General features: G+C 39.7%; 1 protein-coding gene across 12 annotated transcripts in view; it reads right to left on the reverse strand.

Moving 5' to 3' along the window:
• Positions 1–22517, reverse strand: part of RAD51B (RAD51 paralog B) — a 407321-nt gene that overhangs the window by 348557 nt on the left and 36247 nt on the right. For 11 of the 12 annotated variants that reach the window (XM_066188243.1, XM_066188251.1, XM_066188247.1 and 8 more), the window contains exons 2-7: positions 17037–17130; positions 16056–16169; positions 14836–14952; positions 10058–10194; positions 6488–6607; positions 5060–5243 (exon numbers count right to left, since the gene is read on the reverse strand). In XM_066188243.1, coding sequence (XP_066044340.1) covers positions 5060–5243; positions 6488–6607; positions 10058–10194; positions 14836–14952; positions 16056–16169; positions 17037–17120 — 756 coding nt within the window. In that variant the 5' untranslated portion in view covers positions 17121–17130. Of the gene's footprint in view, positions 1–5059; positions 5244–6487; positions 6608–10057; positions 10195–14835; positions 14953–16055; positions 16170–17036; positions 17131–18016; positions 18190–22517 lie in introns of those variants that run through there. The other variant, XM_066188244.1, reaches the window with a different exon arrangement.

The raw sequence follows: 22517 nt of genomic DNA on the forward strand, positions 1-22517 counted from the left end.
TCTAAAAAATCACACATGAGAGATTAAAGTCTCTCATCCTAAGTTACTTCCTATTTTCAGAAAGAACAAATAAAAAAAAGAACAGACCATGCTATTATACATCTGCTGGTAACAATAACCAACATATTGATCATAAATAACAAAGGTTCACTTTAATGATCTAAGACATAATCCAGACAAAGGCATAAAGGACAGCAAATGTTGTAATTTCATTAGCCTTAGGGTTTTACAAAGCAAATTTCATCATTAGTCTCAATTTGGCATTTAAAAGAATGCTTAAAGCAGTTTAGATTTGCAACTGCTGCTTCTGGAGTACTTTTTCACAGAGATGTCTAGCCAGCTTTATGTATTTTCTAAAGTATTAATGACTAGAAAAACCAGAGTCTATGAACAACAAATTTTATAAGGTACATTTTTAAATCTCAACAATAATTCTAGTCATATTGGGTTTTAGTTTTAGCTCTTTACATTTGTTACTGAAAAGGAGACATGTCTCAGCTAGTCCAAACTTTCACTAAATACCACGTACCAATAATATACAATTTCCTGTGAATATGGAATGAAGAAAAAAAATCCAAAGCATATTTTACTTTCTTTTCCAGGAGACTAAATAAGTCAGAAAGCTCAACAGGAAACATACAGGACTGATTACTATTGCTTAAATATGTAATCTCATAGACAGCATCAGCACACATTGTAAGAGAAGACATTCAGATCCAAATGCTCTCAGCTACAAAGTGCTTTATTAGCAGATAAAGGTAATGAAACTTTTTCATATAGATTTGCATATTCACTGGATTTCAAAAAGAAAGGGGATTTTGTTTCATTGATAATCAAGCTGTCCTTCTCAGTTTCCAAGAACTGCTTTCGATCTGACTAGCTAGTTCCAACCAAACCTGGGAGAAAAAAAAAAAAAAAAGTATATTTTGGCGACAACTCTCTGCAGGAAAGGGAAAAGGAAACACTGCTACTTAGTGCCTCACGGAGGCTAAAGCTTCAGAGAGTGTTCATTCATCAGTATGGCTGCCAGGGCACCTGTCAATCGGCCATTAGTGATCTAAACCTTGTGCAGCCTCTTGCACTGGCATCACTTCAAATGCCTAGAATGAACCTGGGCTTACTGCTAAGTTACTAGGAAAAAAAGGTCAAAAAAGGCAATTGGGCATCATACTTCACTTTTTGAGAAACTACTAAACCTTTACTAATGTCCATAAATTAAAAATAAACCAATTTCGCTTTTCTTTGTACTTTACAAACAACAACAGAAAGAAACACAAAAAAACTACTACAAAAAATTAGTTCAAGCAAGAAATGACACCCACAAACCATTTTCACTAGCTTCATCCAGTGGCTAAGATGGTACCATTCAATTAAAATGTTTATTATTTTTTTCTCATCTCAAGACACAGATTACGTTTTCATTTACTGCAACTGTGTTAAATTTTACACTGAGGATAGCAACTGCTACTTTCTAAGGAGCATCTAAATATTCTCCTGGACTCAGTACAAATTCCTTGTTAATAGTAATGACCCTATCCTCACAACATCATCTCATTGAACAGTTCTGCCCCACTCAACAACCTGAAAATAGAAGCGCAGAGAGGTTAATGAATAACCACTATCAGTTTTGCTATAATCAAGGTCAACTTTTTTACCAAATACCTCATACCATATAGAGCTACTGTTGCAGCAGCCCTCTTAGTAGAGTGTAGAAATGAGCAGAGACACAGACTCCTTGTTTATCACAGCATGAAAAGGGTCCTGGTTTATTCCTCTTTACAGCTGAGCCATCCTGACTCCAACCATTCACTGACTCTGGCTGCAGCAAGCCCCTACTGTAGGCTTCCCTTGCAGCCTCTGACTGCTGGCTATTTCCTGCTGAACGATGACTGCAGGGATTAGTTTGCAGACTCTGAATGCAGGCTTTTACCTGGCCAGACTACGACTACAGGTTCCAACAACAGGCTCTAATTGTAGACCCAGACTAACCTCACAGCAGTACCTCTCTCTCTCCCCAGGATCCTCCTTCTTCATGACCCAACCCTTACCAGCTAAGCCACTCCCTTTTATCACACTTATCTTTATTGAATATAGCTGTGATTCATCAGGGGTGAGGCTGTATTGGTTAATTGACACAGCTGTTACTTATCAGGGACAAGGTCACCTATACTCCCTTCTCCTACAAGCTACTTAGATTTGAAACAGCTCCCCTTGAGTTTGGTAAAAACACTGACCGCTAGCCACTTTTGCACATCAAACTCAATAACCTGACACCACAAACCCATAATTACAAACCGTTAGAGAGTTTATAATGCCAACAAAAATAACTGCACTAAGATCCTTTTAACTCTGGCATAACATGGTAGCACGGGGTTTCCCCAAAGTTAACCCCATTTGAACCCATTTTGCTTTTAGGAAATAGGGGAGGAATGCCCACTTAAACATACTCATGATAAGCTGCTATTTATGTTTAGTTGTGCATTCCAATGATTAATTAGTCCGGTAAGAACACACCCCTTATTTGAAGTCTGAACTTGCTTAATTCGGCTTCCAAACACAGAACTGTGTCAGCCAATGAGAACTTTTATCAAATACCCCTTCACCAAGTAAGTGCATATTGACTAATGAAGAAGCCCTTAACATTTCCTTAGCTAAGCTGAACAAAGTAAGCACCTTAGGTCTTCTTTACTAAGACTGCTCTCCCCATTCATTTTCAAGGCTCTTTTCTGGAATATACTTTTTCACCACCCTGACTGGACTGTCCATGGCAGATGTACTGCTCCAATAAGAGTTACAGCTGATACCTCCTAATTTCCAATTCCCTTGTTCAACTAGTCGAAGTTTTTCACCAGACCTTTAGCTACAGCCAAAAGGACTGACTTCAAGTTTTAATCCTATCAGCTTCAGACTGAGTCTCCCTAATTGTTGCCCAATTTAGTATTTAGTTGCACTGATTGTGCCATGAAGCATTACATTCATGTGTCCAGTTTATTAGTGATCTAAATCACTTTACAACCTTACTTATGTCCTTAGTCCCAAATTTGTAATTATTATTTTGTAGGTAAGTAAAACACCTGAAATAATGCCAACACAGTTATTTACAGTGAGAATCTCAGATACTCTGTAAGGGAAATGCATGCAACACATGGAACAGCAGACTGATTTTGCAGTGGATGCCAACATACTCCAACACTGGATTCTGCATGTTAACCAGACAGCCTTGCCTAGGAATCCATGTTTGCAAGAATCCAAATCTCTAGCCCAAGTCCTCCTAGAATTCTTAATCAACAGGACTTACTAGAGTTTATTTTGCAACATAAATTTTAACAAATCTTTAAAATACTCTAGAATCAACCAATAAGCAATGCTCGCAAAAATGATAAATTAGAAGAGTGGTTTTGCATTTAATAAACTGAAAAATCTAATCAATAGTTGCTTTAAAAACATACAAGCTTTCAGTTTGTGTATACACATATAATTTCATGGATCATTAAAGATATTATTTAAAAGGTAAGACATCTCATGGACCAATTCAAAAAGTCAAAGGCTGTAATCAAAGCACAAGTTCCTGCTAAAAATCCCAGAACTCCTTACTAAAGTGTTCACAGTGAGAAACAATCTCAACATGAGGTACTGAAAATGTTGCAAAGCAAACAAGTGACTTTTAATGTAATGAAACCTCTAAATGTTAGAGCTTTGTATTCTTCTTATGTAGGAAGAATTAGAATCACAGTCTTAGGCTGCTTCATACTGTCCAATTCTAAGACTTTTGTGCATATCAACACTGCTCTCTGACTAAGCAGGACAGCAGCCTGAAATGTCGGAGGTTCAAATCCAGCTCAGCTTCAACATTTCAGTGAATGTGGAAGGCAGGGCAAAGGCTGCCTAAAGGAGAAGAAAATGGAGAAATAGAGAAAAATAGCATCTTCTCATAAAACTTCTCCCCTTTCTCAAAGGACTTATTTTTCAAAATATCAGAGTGTACATGCTTACACACAGCTCTTTCCTGGCTTTATAAACAGTCACTATAAACATTACCGGGTGCACTGACTGGGATGTTGTCTTTTGTACATGAACTTTGAAGGCACTTGGACAGGGTTTAATCTTCTCCATCAGAAGTCTTTAGAAGTCACATGGCAGAAGGAAATCCATTCCCCTTAAGTTACATCAGCCAGTTCCACACTTCCTGTTTCTGATGCGATAGTTTCTGTGACTTCAGGAGCGTCAGAGTGAAAAAGGCCCCACCAGTCTTACAATCTTACCACAGCTTCTCTCTTACACTGCAGTGATGAGTAGGTTACCCATACCAGGAAATACTTTAAAGAGTTGAGTTTCAATGATATCTTTTGAAATTACCCTTTGTGGACCACATAATAAACACACACACACAAACACATCTATACAATTTACATCTTCTAAAGCACTTTTCAATCAGGTCTACCCGGTCCTTGCACTGAGTGTCCATGCCTTTCTTTGCATTTTATGGGCAAGTCTAGAGACAAGGATTTGCTGAGCTGTTACCTTCCCCTCTGCAGGAATTAGCATACCTTATCAGCTACAAGAGGAATTTACACTGTTCCAGAGCATAAGCCTTTTTGAGATTCTATTAACTTAAGTAAAAGAAACAGGGGAAGAAAAAAGCTTCACCTACCCAGAGTATGCATTAGGTAGAGTGACAATGCAGTACAAAGGAACCACCAGGATAAACAATATTTAACGGCAAGAAAATGTAGGATTTAAGGGAAAAAAAATCAAAAACCAAAACAAAGCGCTGAGAGACAGCTGGGGACTCTAGGAATTGCTTATTTGAAGTCCCAAATTAACAAAAAATAAAATAATTTCTAAAAAATTTAAAAAAGCCCAAAAAAAAAAATCCCACAGAAGAAACACACCAAACAGAAGCACTACTGTTCTTCTATTTCCCAGCTCTATTCCAACAGGTACCTGCTTAAAGATTCCTGCTAGAATCATTGTCTGGTTTCTGTCCTCATGTCATTTTCCTTCTTCTCTTTTACCTGATACTGTAAGGTTAAAACTCAGAAAAGGAAGAAGAACTTACTGGTATTGAGAACTCCTCTGCCAAATACTTCAACACTGATGCTCCTCTAGTCAAAAAGTTACTTCTCTCTGCCAGATTGCCCTGGAGTTTTGTATCAAACTCCTTTCTGACAACTGAAGCAACAGAGTCAATTATTATAAGTTTAACTTTCTTCGAAATAATTTCTTCTTCCAAAGACATAATCCTAAAAAGAAAAAAAAAGTTACTGACAGCATTATTTACACAATAGAACCATTTTATAACACTGAAATTTTTATAATGAAGATTCCTTTAATATGCTTAAAGTCAGTCCCTCTTTTTCCCTCCTCACACACCACCTCCATTAACATCTGCACGTATTAAAGAGATTTGGAAAGAAATCTGAGGCTCAGTGGGCCCAAGGCAGGACCTCTACACAAGAGAGTTTTGGAAGACCTCTAGCTAGCAACTATATGCTGTACAACCCCTGAATGGCAGACAGCAAGCAAAGTGGGCATTGAAACTCTGACTCACTGTGGTCTTCCAGTACTTCAAGGGACTTTTTAAGTAAGAGAGAGAGTGACTTTTTACATGGGCAGATAGTGATAGGACAAAGGGAAGCAGCTTTAAACTAAAAGAAGAGAGATTTAGATCAGAAGTCAGGAAGAAATACTTTTCTCTGTGGGTAGGGAGTCACCAGCACAGGTGCCCAGAGAAGCTATGTATGCTCCATTCCTAAAAATGTTCAGTGCCAACTTGTATAGGGCCCTGAACACCCTAAGTGGGTGCAATCCCTGCCTCTGATGGGAAGTTTGGAACTAGATCACCTTTAAGCTCTCTTCCAACTCAAGCCATTCTACATTACTTTAATGTGCTACTAGCTGCTCTCTGATAAAGCTGTTGTTAGAAGAAAAAACTGTTCTGATAGTAAGTCTCCCACTAACAAAACACACAACATGATGCTAAAATATAACTTAATTAGTTTTCACTACAACATATGTTCACAAACTAATATAAGGTAACAATATGACAATACAACACTGCACTCAGGCTAGTGACTGCTAAACAACTCCTCCCTTCCACGGGAGGAATCCCCATCTTCCTGGAAGTAAACTGCTTTGGAAGAACAAACTTCTATTTCATGGAAAATACCGTGGTCTCTCCACACACCTAGAGAATACAGGTCTCATGAACATTCCCCTTTAAAGGCTTACAAGGATCAGATCACATCGAAATTGTCTATCAGAAATTAAAAAGCATCAAGTGGATTAGTCACATACTATGAAATGAAAAGAGCAATGTCAATCTTTCTGTAGCAGTGTTACTTTGTTGGAGACCATGCTGGTAGCCACATGAAAAGGTCTCAAATAAATTAATCATTCTTCACAACACTTTGATACAAAACAAATATTGTTATAGACAATCCAGTCAAAATGGTCTCGTCTTTTCTTAAACTCTGGAAAAGAATACCTCTTCAGTACACAGCAACAGGTCAGCTCTCGGTACAGGTGGATGCTACGGGTCATGCAGAACAGTTTTTCATCTGAGTCAAAATAAGTAGGGAATCTATTTGCTGCTATCTCGATCAACCTATAAAAAAACAAAAAACAGAAGGCATAATACAGCAAAAAGAATAATACAAGATAATAAGGCATCAAGTATTCAGAAAGCAAACGCAGCAAAGCTCTGAACCATAAGCAGATACCAACTAAGACTGGAAATCTTTTTAAAAGGAAAAGCATACTTTATCAGAGTGGAACAGTGGAAGCCAGAACAGTTAGGTTCTCTTTCCAGTGATGCTGAGTCAGAGATACACTAGGGAAAGACATCATGTGTCTGCAAAGAAAGGGCGCATCTCCTCTAGAAGAAAAGTTTACTTACTAACTTCAAGTTTTATACCAGAGATTCCAATCAATGACCGAGCATTTTCCTATTCTAATCATTTTACCTAAATATTAATTTTATTTAAGTAAAACTGCTCTACAACTCTAACCATCTTCCTTTTTACCTTTATCTTGCAGTGAAATCACAGAGTGGGCTTTGTGTCACCGCAGAAATTTAACAAGCTGGTGAGAAACAGAACAAACCAACATGGAAGCAGGACTGCAAAGAACAGAGCACAGTTCAACTCCCAGTACTTATGCAAGCAGTACATGCATGGAAAATATAACAGAAAAAGTAAAAATCTTTTCACAGATAATCTCTCCTTAAAAACGTGGACAATGTCATTTGGATGGGAGACTTTCACTGAGACAGCTTCTAGTTTACATTATCTATTTATAAAAAGGGCTTATAAAATCTTAATAAGATATACTTGTTAGAACACAGGGGAAGAAAAACCCACCAAAAAAAGTGAAACCACTTTGTCACAAAGTGACTGAGGCACCAGCTGCCAAGGCATCTACAACTGAACATCCATTCATTCAGATACCACAGCTACAAACAGCACGACATGATGCAATAAAAAGACTGTGAACAGTTGTAGTAGTTCCTTTACTGACAGAACTGAATGTGGGGTTACATGACTAAATGCTATCCACTACCTTATCAGCAAATTCAAAACCCTGAATTACAATTGCTCAGCATACCACTGGTTATTATCAGAGTAGACTAAAGAAGCATATCAGATAACAGGTGATAACACCAAAAGACGTCAGAAGAAGCTGGATATTCATTATTTGTTGTCAAAATACTTTCATATTCATAAATTATTACTTTGAAAAAAATCAAACAGATGTAAAACTAAACAGTTTTCATTATTTTATACATTAAATCACTGAGGTAATTAAATAGTATGCATTTTAGACATGCTGACTGCCTATAAATTCCTCAGAAATTACTGGAAAGAAGTTCCACTTCTCTGACCACAGGGCAATTTCACCTAGGTCCTTAAAGAGATGATCCAAGAATTTCACTTTGAAACTTCTAGTTACAATCTACATAGAAAATTTTTTTCCACAATGAAGATTTTAACTTTTAGTAACAAAAAATACTTAATTGTTTATATTTTAAGCAGACATATCCCACCACCTATAGCTTGAGAAGAGTGGCATCTAGTGGATTATACTTGTGGGCACAACTTACTCGTTAGCTCTCTTTAAATTTAGGCTCCTCTCATTAAAACAAAGTTAAAGTGATTTTAGAGAAAACAAATTTAAAATCAGTTTAGAAACAGAACTCAGGAGATTTTGAGGCAACATCCTGTTCAAAGCAGTTGAAATAAGTTACTTGAGTCTTTATCTATTTCAGAAGCCTTCATGGATGGAGGCAGCCCCAGCTCTCTGGGCAAAGCTTTTTCGCCACAAAGGAAGTTAGGAATTGTAAAGCTTCTCCATATATCAGCCCAGATATGAAGCTGAATATATGCCTGCTGTCTCCCAGCACACAGCTCTGTGCCATCTCCTTCAAGCCTCCTCATTGGCAAGGGAAAGCTGCTGTAAGATTGCCCAAATGCCTTCTCTCTGCTCGACTGAGCAACTCCTCGCTCTCTCCACAAATGGCAAATGCTCCAGCTCCCAACCACCTTGGGAAAAGGGGATATGCACCTCTCTGGCCCTGATGGTTCAGCTCCTTAGAGGATGCAACACACAAAATATAAAATATAGTCAGTTTGCTGAAATTGTGTTTATCATTTGCAACTGAGTAATACTAAATATGATTTAATATGTAAATATTCTCACCTTTATCAGCAGTATTATTTTCGCCATCTTCTTTTCTACATCCTATTCTATTTTCAGCAATTTCATTTTCATCTGCATCTGCCTTCCTTTTCTTTAGCACTCGTTTCTAAGTGACAAGTCTCAACTCACTCTTTATGTCCTACCATTTTTTACTATTTACATTTCAGGAACCTGAAATAAAACTTAAGTGGTGTGTAAGGAGGAAGCACTGTACTTTGCAGAGCCATTGCTTGAAGCTTTTTTCTTTCACATATTATACTTCAAACTTTTGTGACATTAACTTCACAAAAAGCAGGGTTAGAAATCCTACCTTCTCATCCATGATCATTTGCAATGAATTATCAACAGAAATGCATTTACTTTGATACTCCAGATTCATGCCATGGCTATAGCTACTAAATCATCTGAAATATATAAATTATTTCACTGAACCTCTTTCTGCCCATTTTTCTACACAAACAAGGATGATACTACTGTACTTCTTGTCCTCCCCCAGACCCTTAACAACTTTCGAACTTGCTCATTCCAAACAACAGGGACAAAGGAATAGAAATCTCAAAAACATCAAAGCCAGAAAGTTTTGTGAAGTTAGTAACTAAGTAAAATAAATTAGAGCTACATTTAATGATACACTGCAGGATTATTTCAATAGATAATCAGACAGTTAACACGGAAAGAGAGGCAACCAACATGTGTAACCCTCAAGCAATCCAGCACAGGGTGTCTCCTGTCCCTTCAGCACTCGAGCACACCAAAGTGCACAGCTGAGCCATTTGGGTTGCATGGGCCAAGCAGGAGATTTCAGAAGAACCAGAGATATTATAGAAGTAAGGTAATACAGTACTACATAGCTGCTAAGGATATAGGAGATGCAAGATTACTGTAGAAGGGAATTAAAAATGCAGGAGGTCACAAGGTCCCGTTTAACAGAAATAGGATGGAAATCTGAAGGAAAACTGTCAATGTCAGTACCACAGTTCACTGGAAAACCTCCACTGCCTTTGTAGTCAAAATGCTGGGCCTTTACATCCTCTAATTACGTTCCTGTTAACTCCACAAACCAAACTGCAAAGCAAGATTTCAGGTATAGGACTGGTAAGACCATTTAAAAATTGAAGATCATGTCACCCACTTTGCTATACCAGAACTGGAATCTGCAGCCTCATACAAATTAGGAAGGTGAGCAAACCACTTTATTAAGATAATTTCATTGTCTGTGGAATAACTGCACGTACCAGAGTAATGTTTAATAATTACCACCAGTATTTAAAACTACACAATTAGTGCTCAGAAAGTAATTGAAGGTTCCAAGATAAAAGGTGCTAAGAAGTTATGCGTATTTTAGAATTTTACATCTTACCTTTCAGCACTGAATGCAGATTCTGTGTCGATGTATATAACAGCCCCATCTAGTCCTCCCATGCTTACAGGCAGTGTAGCCAGAACACTCAACATAATACAAAATTGAGTTTTGCCACAACCTGGTGGACTAGTTATCTGGAAGGAAAAAAGATTAGCAACATAACATTCATTTCACCATAATTCTCCTTTTTTTTAAGTCCCATCAGCCAAGTGTTCCTCCAGTTCTGCTCTTTTAGTTACCAAAGGAGACAACAGCCAGAACACAGCCCACAAAGACCAACTTGCAGTTACTCTTGGATCTGTACCTTGCAGACAAATTCATCCCCTGAAGAATAAAAAAGCTTTTCAGACAGAGCATTATGCTTACACTTTATTTCTTTGACATCATTACCTTTCAAATTTGAGGTCCCCTACTCTCCTCATCACCTCACAAGATCTTCCCTAGAGACTCCTAGCTCTCTTTCATCTGTCCCTGTGCTACCTTCTAAAACAGAGCAGAATTAAAAGACTCGCAGTTGACATTCACATAGAGTTGAAAACTAAGTCCAGCACTAATGAGCTCACAGACATAAACATCTCCTTATAAATCATGATTACCTTCGTTAAACCAAGTCTCTCCTAGAAATCACAAGGATAAATGTTCATATCCTATAAAGACTGAATGTTCAGTATGAACCACATATACACATAAGACAGATTTTATCTGCCCCAGAGACTACACTCTGCAGTGTGGTGTTAACTCCCTATTACCATATTTCAACACCAACACCATTCAAAGATCCAGACCAGTTCCCAATTCTAAGTTTCCACCTGTGCTCACTGAAAGCCCCTGTGGTGAAGCAGCATTCAAAGAGACCATGCCCAGCTTGTATGAAAAGGTTCCATTATGATTTTGAAGAGAAAAAACACCAGGATCCAAAGAACACATTGTTTGATGAGATCACCAGTTTCTGAGAGCAGTATTTTTCTACTAGAGATGGCAGTCTGCTGTTCTTTATCCACTGCAGATCTTCCAGAGATGGTGTCTGAATGCTGGGCTCTGTGTTCAGATAATTACAAGTTCATTACTACTACAGTGGGCCTTTAAATACAATATCACGTTGTCGCAGCTTCTGGGAAGGGAGATGTTGAAATCATAAATACTAGGAGGGCAAAAACAAAGTCAAAGTGACTTGTGGCAGTGAAAACAGTGATGGGCTCATTCTCATTCTAGTAGCAACAAACTAATAACGCAAGGTGTAAAAACAAGCCTCTCCAGGGAAGTTGAACTGTAAAACAAAGCATGCTGTCTCAAAACTCCTAGTACTGCCAGAACAAAGGCTTAAATACAGAGCTATGGTTTTAAACTGAAAAACAAACTTTCCAATAGACAGACACTCAAAATCAAACTGATTTTTGAAACTACATGCACAATAGTTTGGTTTCAAGCAGAAACACTCTTTCGCCACAAGGTATTACAGTATCGCTACGGTTTTCTTTTAAGCAGTAGCAGCACAACTTGAAGCACAGAAAATTTACAGGGAAACACTGAAGAATCACATCAGATACAGTTAACAGTTGGTTAAAATCCCTTTAATCACCTTTGTCTTTAAACAAGGCCTGAAAGCCAAGCTATATGAATCAATCCACTTGAAGCTTTAATGCAAGAGAAGCATTAAATGATTTTTGTTGAGAAGCACACAGTGCATTTAGTGAATTACAGATCAGGAATCAGTCAAATTTATGCAATCTGTTCCCCAGCCAGTCTCCTTAAATTACAAACTATCATATCAGCAATATCTGCTACAATTTATATGAACCCAAAGCATATGTAAAAAGTGCAGAGGCAGTACACATTCCTTAGACTGTGATAGCAAATGAATCTCACCAGTTGTTTCTTGTTAAAGAGAAGACTTGAAATGAATGAGGCGAGGGCATCAATCCAGTTTATTAAATTAAAATGTTTGGACAACTGTGAGGATACTTCATAAAAACATTTGTAGTTTCAGCCTTGCCAGGGAGGTGCACTGGAACCAACATTCACTTTAGTGACTGACACAGAAGCCAATCCAGCAGAGATGCCATAAAAACGTCCAAGGATATGAGCATCATATCAGAGAAAATGAGGGAACCTTGCAGTACAAGGAAGCAAGCCAATGGAGCAAGAAAGCATTTCTACTCCCAAAAATAAAAGTACTTCATGTTTAATCTGCATTCCTTTAGAGGGCCTTAAAACAGGCTTTTAAATAATCCATGATGAACAATTTTACAAAACTACAACACTTTATTGAGTTACCACTGATTCAGCAGGTGTTTAGAACAGCAGAACCCTACCTGAAATTCCTCTAATAAATTTAAATTGAAATGTCTGCAAAAAATTTGTTTGGTTTGTTTTACTCTAAATTTGCTCTTAAAAAAAAAAAAAAATCACCCAGATAGAAACATGAAGACTGCACCAGTTTTTAAAAGCATATTTTATTAGGCAGAGATAAATTATTTTTCAATAAGTTAGATACTACTTTCTCTGGCACTTCTGTAGGGTTTGGATGAAATCACAAGGAGCTATTTCTACATCTACCAGAAGATTAAACTCTTCAATATTCAAAAAAGGAACTATTCTAATTTTGCCTCATAAAACTAGGTCAAAAGCTCTGACCACAGAATTTCAGCTATGATTTGATTTAGCCTCCAATTTAAAACCTAATAGCGGCTTGGGGAAAAAAAAAAATTAAAAAAAAAAAGTCTGAGAGAGTGTAATGCAAATCAAATCCTTCTGGCACTCAAAAAGAAGATTTGGCTGTAGAAGATACCACCAAAAGTCTTAATCCTTCTGATCAGGTACTCAAATTTCAAGTTTCCAGCCACCCTCACTGCTGGGTAAAGTAACAGAAAGACAATGATTTACCAGTCAGGAAGCAAATGATGCATCCAGCATGTTTTTGAAGATAACTTCTCTCAGACTTAAAATACCTAATTCGAAAATGCCAAAACACAATCTACCTGTTGGCTATGCTCCAGTGAATTGTAAAAAAAGGAAATTAAAATTGCTAAATCCTAAAATCACTCAAATTAAGAAAAAAAAAAAAAACAAACTGAAAGTGTTCATAAGCTGCAGTAGAGCATAAAAGCAGAAGAAGCACAGCATCAAACCAGCAGCAGCAAACTGATAGTTTTCTACCAAAATTTCATCTAGCCATGCTGATGAACACTTAGTGTGCTGCCAACCTTTCAAACTACTTCAGATCTCAAGACTAACAAAAATGCTCTTTAAAATCCCTAGAACCAGGCTTCAAAAGAAAAGAAAATTGGTTTCTGTATAGTTAATGATTATCTGCCTTTTCATTTGCTGAAAAACCTCTAATAGGTGCCCTAATTGTTTTCCACACTTAGTCTCTAAAAGGCAAATAAAAAGCAACACACTACTTCATTTTTTCTTGGAAACATCTAATCTTTTGACTTATTCATCACATTTCTGGATCCTACCTAGTTACCTCTATATTATTTCTGACTAAATAGTTACGTACCAGTCATCAACCAAGCCCAAGGTGCAGGTGGAAGGACACAGTGCTGGTCTCACCCACTACATGTCTTGCACAGATGCCAACATCTCCCTCCCTTGGTGAGATCTCCCATTTAGGGAACTGCACCAGGAAGTTCTTCTCATTTTTAACCAAAATATTTTAGAATATGAAAATATTTACATTCAAAAGCTTTTTTTCAGAAGAAAACTCAAAAGTGCAATATTACTTTTCTTGGTACTGCGCTTTTCATTTATATTCAGATAAAAGTTTGGCCTATATTTGAATATATTCATTTCCCCCCAACTAACTTTAAATACAATGATACAAAGGGACTATGACTATTCTCAAAACACAGTTTACCAACAGTTTATCATGTTTTCTTATATTTAAAGGCTAAATATTCTAAGAAAACAGTGGGGGGCATATTGAAATTGAGTATTGTCATAATTAACCAGGCCCAGAACTTCATCAGTTGACCACATGAACCATAATCCCTAAGAAAAGACAGAGTCCAGCCACTGCTTTGCTGACTAAAAAAAAATATATATTTTTAGGAAACAAAAGCTCATCTTCTGCTGAAGGTACTATGCTCAACAGCAGCAGAGTTACAATCTCAGGACCACACATATTGCTACTACATATACTTTCTACTATATAGGAACAGCTCTTCTTCAGAGTTTACCAAGTTGTTTCTCTCAGAATTGAAAGACTTGCAGTATTCACCTTAAGTTCTTCTGATCTAAATTTCTAACAGTAAATTGGCAACAAAGCTAGGCCTAAATATGGTGAAAATATTAATTCTGACTGATCAGTTTAAGTTCATGGATGTATTCTTAAACATTTTTATTGTAACCTGCATGGTGTATATTCCATTGTCTACAAAAAGAAATTCTCAGAATCTTTAAAAACTAATAGCCCTCATTACATAAGACATCCTAAAGCAGAAAGTGTTTAGTCTCAACTCAGTGTTGCTTGAACTCTAGTGTGTTCTAAATCACTGTTAGATTTCATAAGTCATTTCTATCACAGATCAAAATCAATCTAGCTTGATTCTATGTGCGAAAAAAAAGTAGTTTCTTCATAGTAAGATTTTCACAACTTCTCTGACAATTTGCCACAGTAGAGGGAGAAAAGCCCTTGGCAAGGACTGTTCTCATCCAAAAATTCTTGTGTATTTTGTGTTTGAAGCACCTGACACAAGACACTCCAACCTATTTGTGACTTCTGATTTCTAGGTAGAATGCTCAACTAAAGTAAAATATATTAAAGAAGTTACCTCTGTGAGGGATCCACAAGGCACTCCACCATGCAGGACTCCATCCAAACTATGAAGCGTGGTGGATAAAAAGGCTGAAGAAGGACTGACAGACTTCCTTTGTTTCATTTCATAAGCCTACAAAAGAAGGGGAAAATAGCAAAAGGAAACAAGAAAATAATAAAATGCTTTCTTTAATGGAAATAGGAAAATTGTATTTGCTTTCAACAACCTGGAATGACTTTATACACAACAATGAGAGAAGTATTGTTATATTCAGCTATAGTCTGCCCTTAGCTCATCACCCTTCCTTCTATTAGTATTCCATTTATAGCTCACAGAGCAAATTTAAGTCTTTTTCCTCTCCCTCACCACAATATTAAATAATAAGCCCTTAATCATGATGTGACAAAAGTTGTCTCTGCTCCTATTCAGCAAGGTTTGTTTTCAACCTGTAAAACTCCCTGATCAATGTACATTACCAATCTGCTAGCTTTAAATACATTCAGTAAAAGCCATACTAATTCTTCTATTACTAACCTTATTGCATCATATTAGTGAATTTAAAGTTTCACAGAATTACTCATATAATTACTATGTCAATTACACATAATAAGGTTGGACATGGATTATTTGTGTAAGGAATAAAAAGGGGGTTGCATTGACTGAGGTCAGAACTGTCTGTATCCTCTCTGTTCTGAAAGACATCTCTTCATATGAATTCAAAAAAGAAAAGAAAATGCCGCCACTGCATTGCATCTAACATGTTTCCTTCTTCCACCCTCCCAGTTAGGCTACTGTGGCCTAAGGCACACTACAACTCATTTACGTGGGTGGAAAAAGTCCTCTCAGGATCACTTCAATTCTTGGCACCACTTTTATATCTAAACCAATTTTATACCAAAATTCTTATTATTTGGTTGTAGTAAACTGAATTTTTATTTTCTTAGCTGCAGGATACAAACTAGAAGCAATTTTTACATGCTGGATTGGCAGAGAGTATGACTTATTTCCCTACTGCACTCAGAACTGATGCCGCAAGCCTGAACAATCTCATGGGGCTACAATACCTAATAAATGTAACAGCATCAACCTAAAGTGCATCAGAGACCTACATTTAAAAATAAAATTGTGCAACAAAACTGACACACCACAAGCCCCCCAGCTTAAAAGACGAGCGACAATGTTCAGCTTTTTCCCAGATACTGTATCAAAACCAGTATCAACACGAGCATACTCACCGTCTGCATTTTGGGAGCACAAGCTCGGCTGACTTTACAAAGAAGCTTCTGCACCTCATAGTAGCTCTGTCCCGTCACTTTCATTAGCTCCAAGAGGGAAAGACATAAGAAGTCCTGAAAGATTACAGAGCAATTCAGAGAGCTCAACCTAGAAATCCAGGCTGGGGACTAAACTGATGCAAACTGTGCAAAATTAGTACATATTCCACTGGTTTAGCAACTCTCCTTCAGATACTTTTATACATTGATGAAGTCCCCTCTCAGTTGTCTCTTCTTGAGGCTGAGCAGGCCCATCTCCCTCAGTCTTGTCCTCATAAGAGAGGTGTTTCAATCCACTCTTCATCTTAATAGCCCTTCACTGGACCCGCTTCAGGAGCTTCATGCCCATCTTCTACTGAGAAGCCCAGAACTGGACACAGCACTCCAGGTCAGGCCTCACCAGGGCTGAGCAGAGGGGCAGGATCCCCTCCCTCGACCTGCTGCCAATGCTCTTCCTAATGCAGCCCAGGATCCCATTGTCCCTCTTGGCCACAAGGACACACTGCTGGCTCAGGGACATCTCGTTGTCCACCAGCACCCCCAGGCCCTTCTCCACAGAGCTGCTTCTGCAACTTCCCTACCTCCACAGGGATAATAAGTACATAAAAGTTTAAATGTTTTAGTAGGTATCTATCATTTTAAAGCTCTATTTTTACAAGGCAGTAGGCCAGAAAGAGTCTGAAATGCTCCCTACTTTACAGAAAGTAAAGCTCCCTGTTTAATTAAACTGCCAGAAAGTGAACTTGACATGCATTAAAACAAGACAATCATACACACACACACACACAAAAAAAAAAACCCCAAAAACCAAAACAAACCCAACCCACAAAACAAACCCACACGCAAAAAAACCCCCACCGATCCACCAACAAAACACCAAAACCACCAAACCAAATCGATCCACAAAATACCCACCCCCCACAAACAAAAGAACTCTTTCACCTGGCAGGTAGTGATCTGATAGCGAGCCAGCCTTTCACACATTTCCTGAGACAACTGTGCTCTTCTTAGTTTCTTAGCAGCCATGCTTCCCGATCTACAGGGCAAACAAAAAAGGTTTGAAAGACGATTTGAATATGACTGTGTGGACAATTCCACTAACTACTTGCTAAAGAACAGGGAGCTGTGCACATATACATGACGTAATGTGATGTAGATTTCCCATATAAGTCTGTAGCACATTAAATTACATTACCACTCCGAATGCAGTTTTGTTAAATTACATCTCATATTTGGTTGTGTATGAGAACATACCAGTGAGAACAGAAGTATCAGCAATGTCTATAGGACAGATGTTCCTGGGACATAAACAAGCTAGAAATCACACAGTCATGACAGGAACAAGAGCTCCTCATGCTATACTGCACTGGCAAGAAATAACTATCTTTGGATGCCTGAACGTGAACGGTAGAGCAATCACAATAAGCATTCAACCCTAGAATACACACTGCTAGAATAGAGCACTCAGTTCTGCTGACCCATTGCCACTGAATGGGTCACAGGATGCGGTCCAGACCAGCACAAGCCAAAGCGCACACATACGTATTCTTGGCCATGTCGCTGTTGCACACATACTATTTAGGCAACATTCCTAGTATTAATTCATACAGACATTCAGGCAAAACAAAGGTTCTTATGACGTAGTAAGTGCAAATATCGCAAACGTTTGCCATAGCACAAAACTGCTGCAACTTTGCAGATACACAAGCCTCTACATCTTCACGAGATGGAAACTTTATTGCCCCCTCGACAAAACTCTTCTTAAACAGGAAGGAACCCCAGAGTTTAAGGCTCCCTCCGCCGCGACAGCCTGGGACACGTGGATGAGCCTGCAGCCGGAGACCCAGCCCGGCCCCCTCTCGTCCCCGGCAGCGAAAGCCGCGGGCACCAGAAAAGCCGCTCCCGCCGCAAACCAGCCTCACCCCGCGGCTGGGGGTGTCCCGCCGCCCAGCAGCCGCACGCCGGGGCGCAGGATGCCGGGCCGGGCCGGGTCAGCCCCGCCGCCCAGCAGCCGCACGCCGGGGCGCAGGATGCCGGGCCGGGCCGGGTCAGCCCCGCCGCCGCAGCGGAACCGCGCACCCCCAACTTCGCAAACGCCCCCCGCGGCGGGCGCCAGGGGGCGGGGCCATCCGCCAAAGCCTGCGCTCGCGATTGGCTGCGCTGCCGCCAATCATCGTGCAGCGCTGACGGCCGGCGGCGCGCGGGGCATGCCGGGTGAGGTAGTTCCCGGGAGGGCGCGCTTGTGATGGCGGTGGCGCTGCGCGGGGCGGTGTCCACCTCCATCTCTTAAGTGAGGAGACTGCTCTCCTTTGCGGAGACTGAGGGCTCGAGGGCGTGTTCAGTGTTCCTTCCGCCCGTGAACGTGAGAGCACCCCCGGAGGCGGGAACCTTGCACGGCACTCTTGTGCTGTAATGCAGAAATTCCTTCCGTCCTCTGCACAGAAGCGCCTACAAAACCCGAAAGTCTGTAGCATGGAGAGTACCATGCACTCTCAGTTGCTGGTAAAGGGTTTTGGAATGATGTCTTTGTGGTCATATTTAGGGCTCACAGACAGCTGGTCTGCTGCCATCTGTGAGAGAAATGCCCCATAATGTGAATCACGGAATCAGTGAGGATGGAAAAGAGTTCTGGGGTCATCGAGTCCAACCTACTACCGAACACCACCTTGTCACACCCTGGCTCTAAGTGCCACATCTAGCCTTTCCTTAACTGCAGGGACAGTGACTCCACCACCTTGGGCAGCCCATTCCAATGGCCAATCAACTCTTTCTGTGAAGAAATTCCTCCTAACATCGAACCTAAGCCTCCCCTTGTAGAGTTTAACTCTATGTCCTCTTGTCCTGCTGGTTACCTGGGAGAGGAAGCCACACCCCACCTGGCTACAGCCTCTTTGCATGTAGTTGTGGAGAATGATAAGGCCCGAGCCTCCTTTTTGCCAGGCTAAACAACCCCAGCTCCCTCAGCTGCTCCTCATTGAACTCAAGAACCTTCACCAGCTTTGTTGCCCTTCTCTGGACACCCTCTAGTACCTCAATGTACTTCCTGAATTGAGGGGTTCAGAACTGGACCCAGTACTCGAGATGTGGTTTCACCAATGCCAAATACAGGAGAAGAATCATTTCCCTAGTCCTGCTGGCCACACTGTTCCTGATATAGGGAATTTCTGAAGGTATCAGGGAGAAGCAGTCATCAAACATGACTGACATGAATGTCTATGGGGTGAGTTTTCCAACTCACACTAGGTTATACTAGAAAGCATTGAACTTACTACTGTGTATAAGTTATCTGCACAATCCTTACAGTACTAAAAAAATAACCCAACTGAAGACAAAATGGCCCAAACTACCTTGGACATCTAACTGCGAGACTTCGCATTGGGAAGTGCATGGCTGGGCTTTTGTCTATTCTGAAAAACAAATGCCACAGCAAAGCTGCAAACTACAGAACACTTCAGCCACTCTTCCAAATGAGTGAACAACAGAACCGCAAGAAGCTATCATAAAACGCCCAACAACCACAGTCTCAAAAAGGGTCAGGGAATTAATGGGGTTTTTTATACCTTGAAGGGAGCTAACATGCTGAAAGAAGTCCAGAGGATTTACGAAGCTGGGCAGGGAGCAAGCTGCCCCTACAAAAGCAACTCAGAGCTGTAGTGAAAAAGTAGTTGAACAGGGACAGCTGGCATGGAGGAAGTGCTCCTCCTAGTGTAGCCAGCCTTTAAAAATTGACTCGAAAAATGTGAGTCACATTTGAGAAAAGCTGTCTAAGGAAAAGGAAAACATGTTTGTTGCTGCAGTTTAGTTTCAATGTAAAAAGGAGGACATGACCATAGTATAACTTGTCATAAATTACTGTTTCCTCCTCAGTACAGTAGCAGAAGCCCTACCTTCCCACCGGAGGAAAGGGGAGCATTGCCTTGATGACTTTTCTTTCCTCACACTAATGCATCAGGGCTTTCCCTTCACCTCCAGGCCAACAGGCTCCCTTTCCACTTTCTACACAAACAAAATACCTGTATCAAACCAGAGAACTGTTTTGGGACATTGAGCAAGGGAAGACAATCTTACCAGCCAATTACTTTAGAAAATTTGTGAGCAAAATCAATATAGCCAGGTGCCTCTTCTGCATGCTCTTTGAATCTCATTTCTCAGAGGTGTCATGACTGTTCCCCAGTCTGCTTCCCAGATACGCAGGTATATCTTTAAACCTACTGTCAAATAATTGTGCATCATCTTCTCTATGTAACTCGAGGGAGAGAACATTCAGAGGATAACCAGAGATGTGTTCACATATGCTTAGTCACCGTCAACGCTCTCAAGCAGCAACACAGCAGGCAGCATCACATATGTTTGACTAGGACAGTAGTCGCTAGGCAATCAGGGCACTCTGCAAACAGCTCTGCTCTGTCACCTTGGTCAAGCCCCTTGACAACAGGGTGTCTGTTTTCCATCTTGGCTTTGTTTTTGCCTATTTAGTCTGCAAACAGAAGAAGTAGTGCTGGTCCAATAGACTCATCTGTCGGGCATGATACAGCAGAGAACTGGGCTAGTCTAAGCCTCTTGCTGCTTCTGGTACTTATAATAAAAAAGAATAAATAAAGCTAAGAGATGATTATAAGAACTGAGTTTCATCATGTTAACATAAGAAGGTCATTTAAACTGGAAACACTGGAGGGAGAGTCACAGAAAGGCAGTAATATAACAGCAAGAACAAACGAGGTTTCATGGAATCAAAAGCATCTAACATCAAGCACACCAATTAAAAAAAAAAGGAATAGTGATTAGCTGTCTAAGGGGAAAGCAGAAAGGGATAGAGTCTGATTTGAAGGACACATGATGAAAGACTTATCAGTTCTTACCCAAATAAATACTCAGCAGTTAATAATTCTGCAAGTCCTTAGAATTGAAAAGATAATGGTAAAATGTTTCCTTTCTGGAAAAGATTCCACAGGAAAGTTTCTTCCTCAAACCCAAGACAGCCCTTTGTGAGCATTTTCAGATAATAGTTTGCATTCTAGAACATTTCAGATAATTCACAGAATTACGAAAACAGTGTCAGCTCACTGACACTGACTACAATCCTCAGGTTTATTACTATTTTCCAACTATCAATACTTGCCTTAAAAATAGCAGTGTTCCCCTACTCCTGTGAAAACGTCTCCCCAAAAGAATCTGCTCCAGGAAAATACAGCAACAATTCTGACTCACAAGGGTAATCAAGATATTCAGAGCAATTCCCCATCTTATGCTTGCTGACTTGTGTCTAATTAGTTTCATATATTCTTATTCCGTGGGGTTACCTACTTGATGCCTACTACACTCTTTAATAGAAAGAAATGACCCGTGAACTCTGGAGACTGCAAAACAGTTATAGAACAGCACATGCTTTCCTGAGATTAAGGTCCCAAGAGGTTGCTCAATAAGAGTACACAAAGGACCCTCCAATGAATTATTCTCTCTATGTCTATCTCCCCAAAGGAGTTGAAAATTTACTTCCAATCCTTTGAGGTTTCTCCATTTCAAAAAAAAAGAAATTCGAAAGATCTCATAAGGAGGCCTGCACCCCGGTTGAAAACACTTTATTTTTCATGCTGTCCACACCAGCACAACTTTAGCAAAGCTACTTCAACTTGAGATTTTGCCAGATGCATCTGCTCCAGGGATGGGGTGGGGGGAAAGGAAAGGAAACGCCTTTCTGTTGTTTCTAGAAGCTGCTCAGCACAGTTGCCATTGGCACAATAAAAAAATCAAGAGCAACAGACCTGTGAAAAAGTAACCCATCTTTTCATTTTGACTTATTCTTCCCCCCACACCCCAGTCATCTGAATCATCTGTGGACCGGATAAATGCTTCTCCCGAAGAAATTAACCTTTTTCCTCTTGCTCAGGAAGGATTAAACCAAATTAATAATGAATCTTCGTCAGGTATTAATGAAAACCTGTCTGACCACACACCTTTACACCCAGGAAAAAGAAGATTTTTTTTTCCTCAGGACAGGCAAAAGGCATCTCTCTGTTTTCTGCCTATTCACACATGCTGCTGTGAATCCAGAATTATCCATAACCTCCAAAACTATTTCAGAAATATTCAGCAGCAATGTAGAGATTTTTGAAAGGGAGTGTCTGTACCTCCTACTATTTTTACAAAAAAGCAGACTGGCCACATTCACTGCTATTGCAGGCAGAAGGGCAGCCCCACCTGCATGTTACAGCTTTGGAAATCTCATCTGCGTTTGCTTTCTGCCCAAAATACAACAAACAAATTGAGAGACTTCAGGGATTATTCCACTTTTAGCCTGTACTCATCTAAGAAGATTACCCACCAAGATCAGCTTCCTACTTCATTTAGCTTTTTCTGGTTAAAGGGACAGGAGGAGTCATTCAAGTCTTTGGGGTTTTTATATTTCCCAGTTAAGTTTCTGTT

Source organism: Chamaea fasciata, unplaced genomic scaffold, assembly GCF_029207755.1.
Source record: "Chamaea fasciata isolate MVZ Bird 193981 ecotype frontalis unplaced genomic scaffold, bChaFas1.0.hap1 SCAF_7, whole genome shotgun sequence".
Taxonomy (NCBI): Eukaryota; Metazoa; Chordata; class Aves; order Passeriformes; family Sylviidae; genus Chamaea; species Chamaea fasciata.